The 14,962-nt window shown below is 43.0% G+C and overlaps 2 protein-coding genes across 2 annotated transcripts; both read left to right on the top strand.

Moving 5' to 3' along the window:
• The first annotated feature begins 7,253 nt into the window (after positions 1–7,253).
• LOC148863181 (thioredoxin-like 1-2, chloroplastic) lies at positions 7,254–9,058 on the top strand. The gene is made up of 4 exons (XM_088978546.1): positions 7,254–7,857; positions 8,015–8,197; positions 8,279–8,443; positions 8,543–9,058. Exons 1-4 carry the CDS (start codon positions 7,624–7,626, stop codon positions 8,789–8,791), a joined length of 831 nt encoding a protein of 276 aa, XP_088834672.1. The 5' UTR covers positions 7,254–7,623; the 3' UTR covers positions 8,792–9,058.
• A 3,485-nt stretch (positions 9,059–12,543) lies between these two features.
• On the top strand, positions 12,544–13,462 carry LOC148863180 (uncharacterized). Its single transcript, XM_088979436.1, has one exon. It carries the CDS (start codon positions 13,036–13,038, stop codon positions 13,291–13,293), a length of 258 nt encoding a protein of 85 aa, XP_088835562.1. The 5' UTR covers positions 12,544–13,035; the 3' UTR covers positions 13,294–13,462.
• Positions 13,463–14,962: the final 1,500 nt, after the last annotated feature.

The following is a 14,962-nucleotide window of genomic DNA, read 5'->3' as shown; positions in this document are numbered from 1 at the left end:
TCGCAAAAAATTAATAATCATTATTAATAGGTTGTGGATTTGGGTGGAAAGATTTTCATTAAAAAATGCTTTTAATTTCCCGATAATCAGAGCGCATTTATTTTATTCATGTGCGAATAAATTAAGACAATTAATTGATGAAAAGGCGGTGGCACTTTGGACTGACCGTTGAGGTTCATGACTTTGCCTTTGCCCAACCCTATCCTTTCATTAACATCAATAACTAACACGAGACTCAAATTGTTAACATCCAGTAAGCAATTATTCACTTACCGGAAGGAAAGATCCCCGACACAGTGACGGGATCTGCTTCTCACAAATAGGCGCTTCATATGTATATCTACCGTCCATGCGAACATCTTCCATAAATAAGTACGAGAAATATTTACAATCAGACGCCAAATGTGCATATGAGACGCCAAATGTGAAGAGCCCTGCGCATTATAGATGGTGACGTCATTAAAAACACTTGGAATTACAGCAGCCCAAGCACCCGAATCGGATCTGCTCCTTAACAAGTGATCCTCACACCACATTACAACACGAACATCCCCCGAACGTGGGTGTTATTTATAGGAAGATATTCGCAGTATACGGTGAGATATGTTGTGAGGAACAAATCCCCATTTCAAGCACCCATCACATTCACGGTATAAATGATTAGGGCATTGATGGAGCGCGATCCGGCTGGTCTTAGTTGTCCGTTGCCTTGCTTCTGAACGGGGTAGCAGGGAACCTGAAACGGAAGAGATGGGAAAGCTCCGAGGGGAACCCGGTGTAGAGGCTCCGAAGCTCAAGTTAGAATCCTTCAAAAGCAAGGTAATACCAGATAGCGCAAAGTTTGCATACCTCCGTTGTCAGGGGGCAGGGGGCTCTTATAGTCACTTCGTGTACTCGTCCCGAGGCCCTTGTCAGATCGGGTATGATTACCCTTGTGCTTGTCAACTCGGCCGTCGTCCTTTCTGCTGAGACAGAACCATCACTGCCTAACCGTCTAACTGAAGATGGCGGCGTCAATGGCGGTGGCAGGTGGCCGTTTAGAGTGCTGCTGCCAAACGTCAGATCCCAAGTCAGTTAGGCGTGGCGCCCTCGGGCCCGGACTTCCGTAGTGTCAGGCATGGTACGACTTGTTTGGCTTTGGTGCCCAGAAGATGATGCGAAGTGCTGAGCGAGGCGATCTTGAGCTCGGAGGTATCCCGAACTGTTACAAGGTGGGTCAGTTCGGCGAAGTGTATCCCGAACTGTTACAAGGTGGGTCAGTTCGACGAAGTGTATCCCGAGCTGTTACAAGGTGGGTCAGTTCAGCGAAGTGTATCCCGAGCTGTTACAAGGTGGGTCAGTTCGGCGAAGTGTATCCCGAGCTGTTACAAGGTGGGTCAGTTCGGCGAAGTGTATCCCGAGCTGTTGCAAGGTGGGTCAGTTCGGCGAAGTGTATCCCGAGCTGTTGCAAGGTGGGTCAGTTCGGCGAAGTGTATCCCGAGCTGTTACAAGGTGGGTCAGTTCGGCGGTGTGTCCCCTTGATCCCGCCTAGGCTTGGCCCCTTTTGCCGAGCTGTCGTTTCTGCCACGTGTCACATAATGAAGAGGTCGGGCCAAATCTTCCTTCATCAATTGCCCCCCTCCTTGCGCCGAGGGTCTTGCCATGGTGCGAGGAGTTTTCGCGAGGTAGCTGGTGGATTTGTCCCGTCCTTCAAACCTTCACTGTACGAGACGCTTTTGCTAGGGTTCTTTCGATTTCCGAGGAGGCTGGGAACGTGCTTACTCAAGAACGCTGGTGGTTGTGACCGCGCGTTTTAAATTTCAAACCAACTCGCGCCGCTGGGACGTGACAGGGGGTCATTTCAAAAAGGCACGCCACTGCTGTACGTGCGCGGTCGACTGTCAGGGAGACGTGCGGTGCGTCAGTTTCGAAAAGACGCGTGTCGAAGCGACGTCAGTTTCACAAGACGTGCTGACGTTTCGCTTTTCTCGAAAAGACATGCGCCCGTCACGCCTTGACCTTAAGGGTTGTGCGGTTGGTAAGAATGTGGGTCATCGGATCGTCTCCGGTCTGCACGGTCGATTCTTGGTTACTGTAGATATAAATAGTGGGGGACCCTGGTTGTTGTCACTTATGCGGTTTGTCTATTGAGTTCGCGTCCAACCCATCAGCTCGCGTCCAAGTCTTTTCTAGCTCGCGTCAAGGCTGGTTATACAGTTCACAGTTCTTTGGTATTTCTTCAAACCTTCCGGTGAGTACTTTCTTGAATTCTTTTCCCCAATGTCTAGCTTTGATAGCTCAGACGATTCTTCGAGTAGGGCCGATGTAGGTTCCACCAACCGAGCCGTGTCCCCAGACTGTCTCAGTGATCCTGAGGTGGAGTTTGAGGACTACGAACCAGTAGGTCGAGTCGCTTCGGGCAGTTTGGCGTCTACCTCCCGCCGAGGTCAGATGCTAGACCGGTTTGGCCCTTCGACCATGACGCTTGAGGGGCTTCAATCCATACTTCTGTCTTATAATCTTCCTGGGGGGTACACATATTTTATTCCTTCGGGTAGCTTTCCTTGGGAACACGGTCACGACGAGATCGTGATTTTTCGAGAGCAGCTTGCTGCAGGGTTGCGACTTCCTTTCCATCCCCTTCTCGTCGAAGTCATAAACCACTTCGGTGTCACCATTGGCCAGCTTCATCCGAACTCTATTCGAAATCTAGTGGGGACAATTTCCCTTTTTTGCGAGAAGAACTTTCCCTTAGACTTAGAGATATTCTCCTCTATCTTGATGCTCAAGAGACAGGCGGGTTCTCTTCCTGGGGGGAGACGGGCGTATTACCTTTCTCCTCACCAGGGTTTCAAGCTTCTGCACGATCTTCCTAATAAGGTCCCGGCTTGGAAGCGGGACTACTTCGTCATGCGAAGTGCACAAGGATGGCCCTTTCAGACCGGGTGGGGTGATGCCGCTCCCGATTTGGGCGTAACTCTTGATAAAGAGACGGTGAAGGGTCTCCGGCAATGGGCACGGCAAGGCTTAAAGTGCCACCACTACTTAACGGAGGCTAAGCTTTTTGCAGCCGGCCTGAGTTCAGGTAGGTTTCTGGCTATGCGGCTTTTTTTTTTTTTATGTCGAACTCGTTTCTGTAGGTGTGATGGATGCGGAGAGAACTCGTGGGGGGCGTTTGTTCCAAGGTATGAAGAGGAGGAAGCGGGTCGCCAAGCGAACTCGTAATGAGCTACCCCTGGATGAGGAGCCCCAAGCCCCAGACCATACGCCAGAGGATCTGCCCAGGGAGCCCGAAGTGACTCCACCGGTGCACGATACTGCCGGGGTGCCTTACGCTGAAACCACTCATACGGGCGCTCCTGCGTACTCAAGTGCTCCTGCTCACTCCGGGTCTGCTCATACGCGAACTAGGCCCTCAGGCTCGGGAGCTCAAGGGGAGTTTAGGAGCGTGTTGACGCCGAAATACGCTCTTCAGAAGAGTAGGGACGCTACTTTCCCCGAGGAGATCACGGCGTGGACCGATCTTCCCTTGAATCAGGTCGCCTGTCGCGCCGTAACACATGCCATGGTGGTAAGTTAGATTCTGTCTTCCTTTTTTATTCTGTTGCTTCTGCTGTCATTTTGCTCACTTGTTTCTTTTGGTAGGTGAATTCTTCGATTCATGCCTTGGCGGCCCAAGTGGAGAGGAGCTCGCGACAGGCGCGAGCTGCTGAGGCTGCCGCTCATGCTGCTGAAGAAGCCTTCCGTGCTGCAGAGACAAATACCCGGGCTGCTGAGGCGGCTACTTATGCTGCTGAAAAGGCTGCTCGCGTCGCGATGGCCAGACAGGCGAGGTCTCAGCGTGACACCGAGGCCATGGGGGTAGTTGTCAAGCATATGGCGGACTTGAAGTTGGATTTGCAGCATCAAGTCGAGTATCTTCAGGAGGACATTAGGGAGAGAACACAGATTTTTTCCCAAGGCATTGAAGACGCCAAGAAGAAGGCAGTTGAAGACTACATTGCCTCCCCGCGTTTTGACGATCTGATGGTGGACTCTTATAGGAGGGGGTTCAAGTTGAGCCGGTGGATGATCCGGAATACATACCCCGACCTCGATGTAAGTGTCATAACCACTTCGCGTATAACTCAGGAGATGGCCAATGCTGCTGATGGCGAGCCGGACTCTGAAGGAGAGGCAGGGCCTTTGGATGTTGTTGAAGTGCCTTCCAATGGCGAAGAAGTGGCTCCGGGCATGTAATTTTTTTTTTTTGTCAGTGTACTGTTTCTTGCAATGGAGTGTCTTTTTCCCCTTGCTCATCTTCCCCGAGCTGTTTCTTTGCCGGGTTTTTAAATTTCTGTGGCCTTTTATGCCGCGAACTGATTTTTGCCGAGCTGATAATGTGCTGAAGTTCCTCGGCTTGCCTTGTGGCACATGGCCTGATTTCGTCCACTTCGCTAGGTGGTTTATAGGTAGTATCGCCTCAAGTTCACGATGTTCCACGTTCGGGGTACTCGTTTGTCTTCCAAGGTTTCGAGTTCGTATGCGCCCCCGAGCGCTGTTTTTACTTTATAGGGCCCTTCCCAATTAGGTCCAAGCTTGCCGACGCCGGGTTCGGGCACCATAATCTTACGGAGGACCAGGTCGCCGACTCGGAAGCTTCGTTGCTTTACTCTGCTATTGTAGTAGCGACCTACCTGCTGCTGGTATGCCGTTGTTCGGATGTGCTCGAGGTCCCTTACCTCGTCCAGTAGGTCGAGGTTGGTGCGTAACTCGTCTCCGTTCGTCCGATCGTCGTATGTTTCTAATCGCAATGTTGGTATTTCGATTTCCGCCGGGATCACCGCTTCAGTGCCGTAGGTGAGGTTGAAGGGGGTTTCTCCCGTGGCTGCTTTTTCGATCGTTCGGTGAGCCCATAAGACACTTGGTAGCTCTTCGGTCCACAATCCCTTAGCTCGATCCAGACTTGTTTTCAGTCCGCGCAGGATGGCTCTGTTCATTACTTTCGTCTGACCGTTTGCCTGTGGGTGCGCGACTGACGTGAAATTTTGCCGAATCCCCATGTTCTGGCACCACTCTTGGAACTTGATATCCTCGAACTGTTTGCCGTTGTCGGAGATTAGAACCCGAGGTAACCCGAACCGACATACTATGTTCTTCCAAAAGAAGTTTTGTATGTTTCGAGCCGTGACGGTTGCTTGAGGTTCGGCTTCTATCTACTTCGTAAAATAATCTACCGCAGCAACTAAGAATTTTCTTCCGCCTGTTGCTGGTGGGAATGGCCCTAGGAGGTCGATGCCCCATTGTGCAAAGGGCCACGGGCTGGCGAGGTATTTGAGGTCGGAGGCAGGTTGATGGTGGATGTTAGCATGCTTCTGACACTTGTCGCATTTTCTGACGAGCTCGACAGCTTCTACCTTCATCGTTGGCCAGTAGTATCCTTGTCGAAGTGCCTTTTGGGCGAGTGCTCTGCCCCCCAGGTGTCCGCCGCACAGGCCTTCATGAGTGTCGCGGAGTATGAACTCGGCTTCGGTAGGTCGCAGGCACCGCAAATAGGGGAGCGTGTACGACCGTCGGTATAACCGTTCGTCTATTATGATGTATTTGGCTGCCTGGCGCTGCACCCTCTTGGCCGCATTGCGTTCTGCAGGGAGGGTTCCGTCTATCAGGAAGCTCGCGAGTGGATCGATCCAGCTCGGCTCTGCTTCTAAGATGGGAGCGACCTCCTCTGTCCCCCCGAGAATACTAGGCCGAGGTAAGTCCTCTATGTACACGGTTCTCATATTGTTGTGACTCGTGCTGGCTAACCGGGACAGGGCGTCGGCCTCAGTGTTTTCGGACCTCGGGATTTTCCTGATGATGTGTGACTGGAAGTTGAGTAGGGCTTCTTTTACTTTGGCCAAATATGCGATCATGGAGAGATCGCGTGCTTCGTATTCGTCGGTAACTTGGTTTACCACGAGCTGAGAATCGCTGCAGATGACCAAGTGTTTTGCCTTAACCTTTCGCGCTAGGTCCAGCCCGGCGATCAGTGCTTCGTACTCTGCCTCGTTGTTGGATGCCGCGAACTCAAAGCGTAGTGCGTATTCTACTTTTGTGCCGCTCGGGCCACACAAGACTATTCCAGCTCCGCTGCCTTGCCGGTTCGAGGAACCATCCACGTGAAGGATCCAGGGCTCCTCATCCCAATTCGCTCTTCGCCTGACCAGGAGAGATGCCACACTGGGTGCTACTCCACGGGGTTCGGACTCTATGGGCTCAGGAGCTCCGGGTTCGCCGCAACTGGGGACCTCGGGCTCGACCTGTGGGGCTTCGTGGCTGAAAGTGCACTCGGCGATAAAATCTGCCAAGGCTTGGGCCTTGATAGCGGTTCTCGGTTTGTACTGGAGGTCGTACTCGCTGAGTTCGATGGCCCATTTCGTCAGTCGACCGGAGACTTCGGGTTTGAGTAAAACTTGTCTAAGAGGTTTGTCAGCTAGGACGATGATGGTGTGAACAAGTTTGTGACCAGTACTGAGTTCGATGGGCCTTCATCAGGCATTTTTGTCAAGTCAAAAGCAGCTGAAGCCCCAGTACTAAGGTTGTGTTTGTGACCATGTCGTTTTTTCGGCACATCAGATTTTGAGGAAACGGCAAACAACGCATCAGCATATCTTGTTTGATTAGTCGTTTTCTCAAAAAATAATAAAAAAATTGTTGTCGTTTTTTCAAAAAAACTGTCCATGCTTAAAAAAACGCCATTTTTTATTATTTTCTTTCTACAAAGTTTTTTCTGGTTTGGTGGCTGACATGGTTCCTAAGTATGCTGAAAAAACAGCAATGAAACCAAACGGCACCATAAAAAAAAATGTTTTTTTCTCAAAAAATTGAAAACACTCAAATGGATGGCGTTTTATGAAAAAACACAGTGATAAAATAAACGCAATGTCCCAGACACCCCCTAAAAAGTGAACAATCAGAATTAAGAAAGTGAAAGTGCATCTGATAACAATAAACACCTACCTAATTGCCAAAGATTCCCTCGCATTTCTCAAAAAAAGAGAAAGAAAGAAACAAAGCCTTGTAGTTTCCAACTCAACGTGGATGATTTGGGCCCATGACCATGAATAGTTGAAAATAAACATAAAAATCGAGCCCATCCAGGCCCAGAATTAAATCCGTAAATAAATAAAAATACTGTGAATATGGTAAAACGGTAACTAAAACCTACCAAAACGAACGACAAACGACGAAGCACGTTCTGCGTTGTCAACTTGTCATCAAAGTTTAAACAACGAAAATGGATAAAGTTAATCGGATTAAAGAGGCCCCACCAAACCTTTCTTTATTTCCGGGCTTCCATCTCGCCTCGTCTCGCCTCCTTCGCCCCCCTCGTTGAACAAGTCTCTTCCGCCCTTTCTCCTTTCCATCTCTGAATCTGTCAAAACTCCCCTTCAAATCCCCCATCTTCAACTGAAAATAATCTAATTTGACTTCAGAGGATAAGTGGGTTTAGCTGCGTTTCTGGATTTGTTTGTTGGGAACAGCTGAAATTCATTCATACTCGCTGGTTTTCTGTTGCCAAAAAGGACCGATTTTGATTGGAAAGTATAACCTAGTTTTGATTGAGTTTGGGGTTCTGAGTTTTTCGGTTGAACTTCCAAGGTATATTTCGTTGATTTTGTTATGGCGTTTCCTCTGGGGAGTGATTTCCATGTTGTCGGGTCGAATGGGATTGCCTTGAGATCGAGTAACGTCCTCGGTTTATCTCCGTCTTTGGGTTCCTTTCTGATTGCAGATTCCCAATCAGTAGATCTCCCTGTCTTGAAGAGCGACTTCAGGGGACAGCAAGTGATTGTATCAGATCAGATGGGCTTAGGTGATCGGAGTGTCAAACCCTCTCCAAAGTTTTCTGTTCATGTATGTGATGTGATTCTCCGCTCACCCTCTGTAGGAGTCAGGAGAGGCGTTCTCTTGTCTTCTTGTTTTTCTTTTTTTCTTTTTTTCTTTTTTTTCTTTTTTTTTTTTTTACTTTTTGCTGGAGTAATATCCATAACTTAACTCTCTCGGATTTCAGGCACAAGCTTCAATCTGTACAAGTCGGGCTTTGAGATGGTGGGAGAAGACGCCGAAACCCAACATGATAGACATCAATTCGGCGCAAGAACTCGTCGATGTGTTGTTGAATGCCGGAGATTGGCTTGTTGTTCTCGATTTTTACTCCCCCGGTTGCGGTGGTTGCAAGGCTCTGCATCCCAAGGTAATTGATCTCCTCACCGAATGCTCAGGGAAAAACAAAAGGGAATTTGGGAAATTTGTTAATGTTCTTTCTCTGTTTCAGATCTGCCAGCTGGCGGAGTCGAACCCAAATGCGCTCTTTGTCAAGGTTAATTACGAAAAGCTCAAGAGCATGTGTTACAGTCTCAACATACATGTGCTCCCTTTCTTCCGATTTTACAGAGGAGCCGAGGGTCGTCTCTGTAGCTTCAGCTGCACCAATGCAACTGTAAGTCACAAACTCAGTAATCAAATTGGATTTATATCCGGGCCTGGTTTTGAGAATGGGATTGAATGAAGTTTCTCTGTATATATATTTCATTTTCAGGTCAAGAAATTCAAGGATGCATTGGCAAAGCATGGGACTGAACGATGTAATCTCGGACCGGCGAAGGGTCTTGACGAATCGGAGCTGCAAAAGTTAGTTGCAAATGGCGAGATCTCTATAAACTCGGCGTCGAAATCCATGGGCAAACAGGAAATGGAGGATTTGGTTCGTGCAAGAATGAAGAACATCTCTAACTCTTCAAGCTTCGAATTCGACAAGGAAAATCCAATCTTGGTGGCAAACGTATAAACCAATAGAAGTATTGGGATTGGACTTCATTGAGATTAAAGCTCAGCTCCAATATTTTTTTACTCTTTCTTTCTGGGTATTTACTAGGAATGTATATACCATTTAGAAGTACGATTTGTTTCTTCTTCTCAGTGCAAAAAATGCGATTTGCATAAGCGGGCTTTATGGTTTTTAGATAAAGCTCGCTGGTTTGGTCAAACTGTAGTGCACACTATGAAATATGAATTGCCTATTTTTATTAAAATGAACTGAGACTGCATTAGAAAATTTTTCAGTGCCATGAAAAGTGCTTGAGCTCTGCTTTATTTCTTCGACTCATTTGATCAAACTTCTTTCCCAACAAAGTAGAAGGAGGAGGTTAGCTGGTTGTTTTATTTTCCTTCTTTGGGGAAAGCGATTTCAGGCAGGCCGGCCGTCCACAAGAGTTTAGAAGTTGAGAATAAAAAAAGAAAAAAGAAAAAGAAGACAATGTGGACCCGCCACAGCATAAGTTACCAGCCAAAAAGTACTGGGTCAGAGTCAGAGAGAGAGAGAGAGAACGGCACGGGATAAAACGATAAAAGCGGCTTCGGCTCGCAGCGCTTCTCTCAATCCACCAGATTCCAAGATTTGAGAGAGGTCGCAAACTACAGAAAAGCCAACAATATAAAAACAGGAGTAATTTTACAGCTCTGCCCTCCTAAGGATTTAACCCGTGACTTCTGCCTTGAAAAGTGGGATGGGGCCTGTGGGGATATGGCACTGCTACATTTAATTTTAAGGTAATATCAATTATCAAATAGTGTCAACTCAATATGCAAAGAAAAAGAAGAGAAACGACAAGCAGAAGAGTCTGGAACTTATAAAAAATAAAGCTTTATGCTCATCACTAGCCACAACCACAACCACAACCACTCACTCTTAATTTTTTGAGCCGGGATCTGATACCCTATCCACAAGGTACTAACTGCATTAGAATCATCTATCCACATCCAAACCCTATCCATATAACTCACAAATCAGATCGGATTCCATAAATTTAGATGAACTTCTGATTATTGGTTAATGTATAATGAGCGTTTTACAACAAGAAATGTTTTTATTTTTATTTATTTTTGCAAATATAAATTGATTTTATTTAAAAAATAAAATATGTTTTTGAAACTAATAAAATATTAATTTTTAAAATAAAAATAAATTTCTTGGTATAGAAACTATATGATTCATAGAACATAAAGTTGAATGATTAGATGGAAATATGTTTTTAAAATCTTATTCAAGAACATGTTTTTTATTTTAGTTTTGAGAACAAAAAATAGACACAATTGAGAATATGATTTTTGTGTTTTCATTTTGAGAAATAATCTGTTTTGAAACCACATGGTTTTGATTGATTGCAATTTGAATTTAAATTTAATCTGAATAGATAGGATTGAATTTGAATGGAAAAATACAGAAACACTTTATGTCCGATTTAGCCAGATCCATTTGCAGCCGTAGGCCCTGCACGACACTGCTGCTTTTAAACATTTGGGTAATAGTTTGAAATTCATTTTTGAGAATCCAATGGGTAAGAAAAGAGACATGTTTGTTAAGTATTTTCATAAATTTTATTTCCCTCAATTTTCCGTGTTTGCATTATTTTCTATCAAACCAAACATATTCACGGCAACAGTAAAATCGTATTCTATTTTTATTGAAGTGACAGGCTTAGAACTTCGATTGTAGAGCTGGGTGGTCCGAGACCGAGAGAATGAGGAGAGTAGTTCTAAATTTCTAATGAGAGAGAGTAAAAAGGGGCCAAAATTGTAGACTCCTCCGTGTCTGGGGAGTGGGGACAATCAGCCCAGCCCAATGCCCAATGCCCAATTACACCGACGCAAAAAGGGAAGAAAAAACAAAAACAAAAAGCAGCGACGTACCCAAAAAAACACCAGCCAATCAGAAGGCCGTTGACAGGTAGGAGCCACGTATTGTGTTTCTCTATAACAGTCTCTGGGCAGTTGGTTTTGGCGAAACGTGGGTCCCGTCTAATCAGATTCCACGGTGCCCACATGTTGTTTCAAATTTTGTGGATCAGAAATTATACACGTGTCAACTGTCAAGTACCAATGTATATGCGACCAAACATGCATGTAAGAATGGAGGTGCACAAACACCACAATTGCAGCCGATTCGGATTGAAATTATACACCATGTCATGTGTACGCGGCGCTGACCCATATGTGACTCGGATTTTTTTGTCTTCATTCTTCATTATCATTCTCCCTCTTCTCTTTCTTAATAATTTCTTTTTTATTTTTTTGGGTTTTATAGTTTAGTCCACTCTTACGATAGAGTTAAGATTTTTAGGGGATTACTGAATTTTCACAGTGAATTGATATTAAATTTTCGAACAGGATGCGATTTATAAGAGGACTATTAATGATAGATTAAGAGGGACGTAATTCAGATTTTTGAGGTGGATTGTAGTTCATTTATTCCTATTTATTTTTAATCCTCTTTTTCTATTTACATCGCCATTTAATCCTCCTTCTCCTTCTGGGCATAAATGAGTTTCGATTTTTTTTTTTTTTAGCTAAATGGGTTTTGAGATTTTACACCGGATATACAAGTACGGATAAAATATAATATTGGGCTAAACCCAACCCTTTTTGACTTATATATTGACTTTATTAAAATTCTATAATAAGGAGATGTAATTTTCAATTTTTCATAGTTAAAAATAGGGTGTTGTGTTTCAAAACATCTGCGGTGTATGGAATTGGGTTATGCTCTTCACACCGACTTCACAGCCACATTGGGAACATTTTCATATAGATGTTTCCAATGTGCAACTGGCACATGCTGTGAGGTCGTGTGAGATTCATGTCTATGGTTGTGGTTGTGTTATGAATCTCACAAAAATACAATTGCTATTTTTTCCATGGTTCACTTTTTTTTTGGATTCAATATGGTTAGTTTTTTATGTGATTCATGTATTGAAGCAATTCATCCCCCATCATTCAACTTTCACCGTATGAGTATTTGTGTATCATATGTCAAAACTATAATACAACATGTGAAAATACATATATTTTATTAACAATATATAATTATATATCTTTTGCACGGGTATAAAACATATATTACATTTTATGTAATATAGTAATATGGCTCAAGATATACATAATCACTTGGCCATTCTTTTTGAACCATTTGGTTACGTTGTGTTAAGTTATCATTCATAGTGGTCAAAGATAAAAAAAAAAAAAAAAAAACAGGGATTTTGTTGGTTCTAGAACCATGATTTGCTGATTCAAAAACCAACAAAATGAAAATGCCTTCTAACCAAATAAAACACAAATACAACCATGAAAAGAACGCCCCTTAAATTGCTGTGGAAGACATTTGAGCTTATGTATTATGTGTTGGGTTTGTTTGGTTTGCAGTTAGAATTAAAATCTTTTAGAATCAGAATGATTTATTCTCATAATTTATCTGATTTAAACAGGAATAAGAATGAAAATTAAAATTAACAAGAATGGGATTTTATTCCCAAAGGACTCAAATGAGAGAATTTCATTTCACCGGGTGGAATGAGAATAAACCATTTCAATTCCAATTCTAGGCCCCTATTCCTATAAATCAAATGGGGCCTTAATGATGTTTTGAATCTTATGTAAAGGGTAATTGATGGTTTGTATTCTCTACATGCTTCAATCAAATAACGCATGTGATGCAAGTAGTATCAGAAGCTGAACGAATACTGGTTTACAAAATCAGTTTTAACGCTTTTTTAAGCTATTTGGCATAGATGATCTACTAGACTAGTGGTCTACAACTTTTAAATCTAGTTACAATTTATTCTACCCTGCAAGATCCCCTACATTGATGAAGCTGTTATAGGTCTCTTTCCTTGCAAAAAAAAAAAAAAAAAAACTAACGAACAGAGCTCTAAATATTGCATCCTCAAAGGTTGGTTCCTTCGGAGCATCCTATTCGACATTATCCCTCACAGTTATCCCCTTCATGAGTTGAGCCCCAACAATATAAATGCCTCAGGAAGTAATCAGTAGTTGAGATTGAGAAGAACATGAGAAGGAACGATTAATGCCACGATTGGATGGCTGTGATTACATAACCAAAGCGATGAACAAAGGGAACTAGACTAGATGTAGATCCATCCCAAATTCCCAATTGGGTCTACAGTCTGGCAATCTGCACCCACTCTAATCGCTCACTTCTGGGCTCTGCTTTTTTTATTCTTTTGATTCAGCTAAACGATGAAATTAAGCTTCCAGGGTTTACCGACAAAATATAAAATCCCCACTCTTTCTCCCCGGAAGAAACGAAACAAGGGGGGACAAGAAGAAGGACAAATGGATCGGATCTGGACCTCCTTTCTAATCGGAGTGATCGGTGCGGCGATGACATTGTCTGCCTATACACAGACCCTCATCTCCACCACCCAATGCGTCACACTTGGTCTCGTGGTTCTCTTGTTCGGTCTGCTTGTAAGGGAAGGTCTGATTTCTCTGTAAACAATGCAGTTTCTTCTGAGGTGAGACTCCAAACACTACAGAGAATTCTGGGTTTATATAGTATTCTGAGTTATTGTGATTATTGTACGTTTTGGTGTGTTACCTGCTGATCTATACAACCATCCTGTATTCTGAGTGTTCTGTTCTGATTGATGATTTTCTGTTTTTCTACCCTGTGTCAAGTTAAAAGGTGTCTCTCTTTCTAACGAAATTACATAGAAATATTAATTCAGAGCTCATCCCTCCGCCCGGAGAGAAGTTGCATCTCATGCCGATCTAACATAAAAAGGGTCCAATCATTCTTCCTTGTCTTGTAAACTTATCTGATCATGGCAAGAACTTGGCTTAATCCACAAATGAGATTCTTGAAGGTAGTATGGTACAGAGCATGCCTTAAATCCACAAACTACAAAACCCAGAGCACCAACCGGATGATTTCGTCACTAGTACAAAACACTAGAATTGAAATCATCCACAAGCTCATTAGTTTGGGGTTTCTGTGTAGGTGCATTTCATATGCCTTCAGAGAATTGATTCTCTCATTACTTTTGTGGTTCTAAGCCTGAAATTATAAAAATCGTAGGATCTAATTCTTTTGTGGGCTCAAATTTTATTATAAGAATTGATTCTTTCAAGTCTAACTCCAAACTCATCATCAGTTGGTGATTGCAGAAAAATTGTAACCAAAATAAATTAATTTAATTGATAAAAAATCAACAGTTCCAAATTTTGGTCTCTTTTATTCAAGAAAATTAGGGTCTTTTCTGTGGACATTCTGGTGACCCCGACATTTATGAATAGAAGAAGCAAGGACTTGGGACTCTTCATTTTTTATCAACGTTTGGATGGTTGATAAAGAAATTTAGATGACACTCCAAAGGTTTTTGTATCTTTTCAAATTTCATTTAATGGCCGGTTAACGGCGGGTAATAGATTGATATGTTTTGAAAGTTTGGATACTAAATTGTTGCGTTTTAAAGTGGGGAGACCACTAGGCCCAAAGTACATGGTACTAATCAGCAATTTTTCCTAAAATTAAAGTGCTTTTTTAAACCCCCAAACTTTAATGTAGGTACATCCAAGGATTTAAATATCGATACGCCCGATACGGGACGTAACGTATCGGTATCGCCTTGTAACGATACAGAATACACTATGAATACAAGAGTATCCCATCGATCATTCGTATCGAACGGATACGGATGCGCATCGCCGATATGCATTGGTATGCGATGCATCCATTCAGTAATCTCCATAACCTTACACTCATTTAGAATTCGTTGCGTTTCCAAACCAATAAGTCATGCTACATTTTGTGATATAAAGTAAAATAAAATAATTTTTATTAACTTCTTCTATTCAAAAGCAATTTAAATAAAAAACACACATTCATATTTAATAACTCTAACTAAAAGTTAAAAAATAATATTTAAAAATAATCTTTTATAAACTAATAGAATAAATAATGTATCAAACCCACATTTATATAAAAATATGATTTTTAGTATCAAGAAATTTATACAAATAGAATATTAATAATAGAATAATTATTTTAATACTTAAAATTAATAAATTTGCACATGATATAAATCTTAAAATTTTTATATACTTTTATTAGTTATTAACTAATATTTTAATTTACATTAATAAGTAATAATAACATATTTTT

This window comes from Nelumbo lutea, chromosome 3, assembly GCF_056320005.1.
Source record: "Nelumbo lutea isolate HS-2025 chromosome 3, American lotus-T2T, whole genome shotgun sequence".
NCBI classification, from domain to species: Eukaryota; Viridiplantae; Streptophyta; class Magnoliopsida; order Proteales; family Nelumbonaceae; genus Nelumbo; species Nelumbo lutea.
The sequence above is the reverse complement of the archived record's forward strand: the minus strand, read 5'-3'. Positions and strand labels throughout refer to the sequence as shown.

Coding starts and splice junctions, on each gene's coding strand:
- LOC148863181 (XM_088978546.1), top strand. CDS start 7,624: ATGGCGTTTCCTCTGGGGAGTGATTTCCATGTTGTCGGGTCGAATGGG. Junction 7,858..8,014: donor CTCCAAAGTTTTCTGTTCAT/GTATGTGATGTG, acceptor CTCGGATTTCAG/GCACAAGCTTCAATCTGTAC. Junction 8,444..8,542: donor TCAGCTGCACCAATGCAACT/GTAAGTCACAAA, acceptor TTTCATTTTCAG/GTCAAGAAATTCAAGGATGC.
- LOC148863180 (XM_088979436.1), top strand. CDS start 13,036: ATGAAATTAAGCTTCCAGGGTTTACCGACAAAATATAAAATCCCCACT.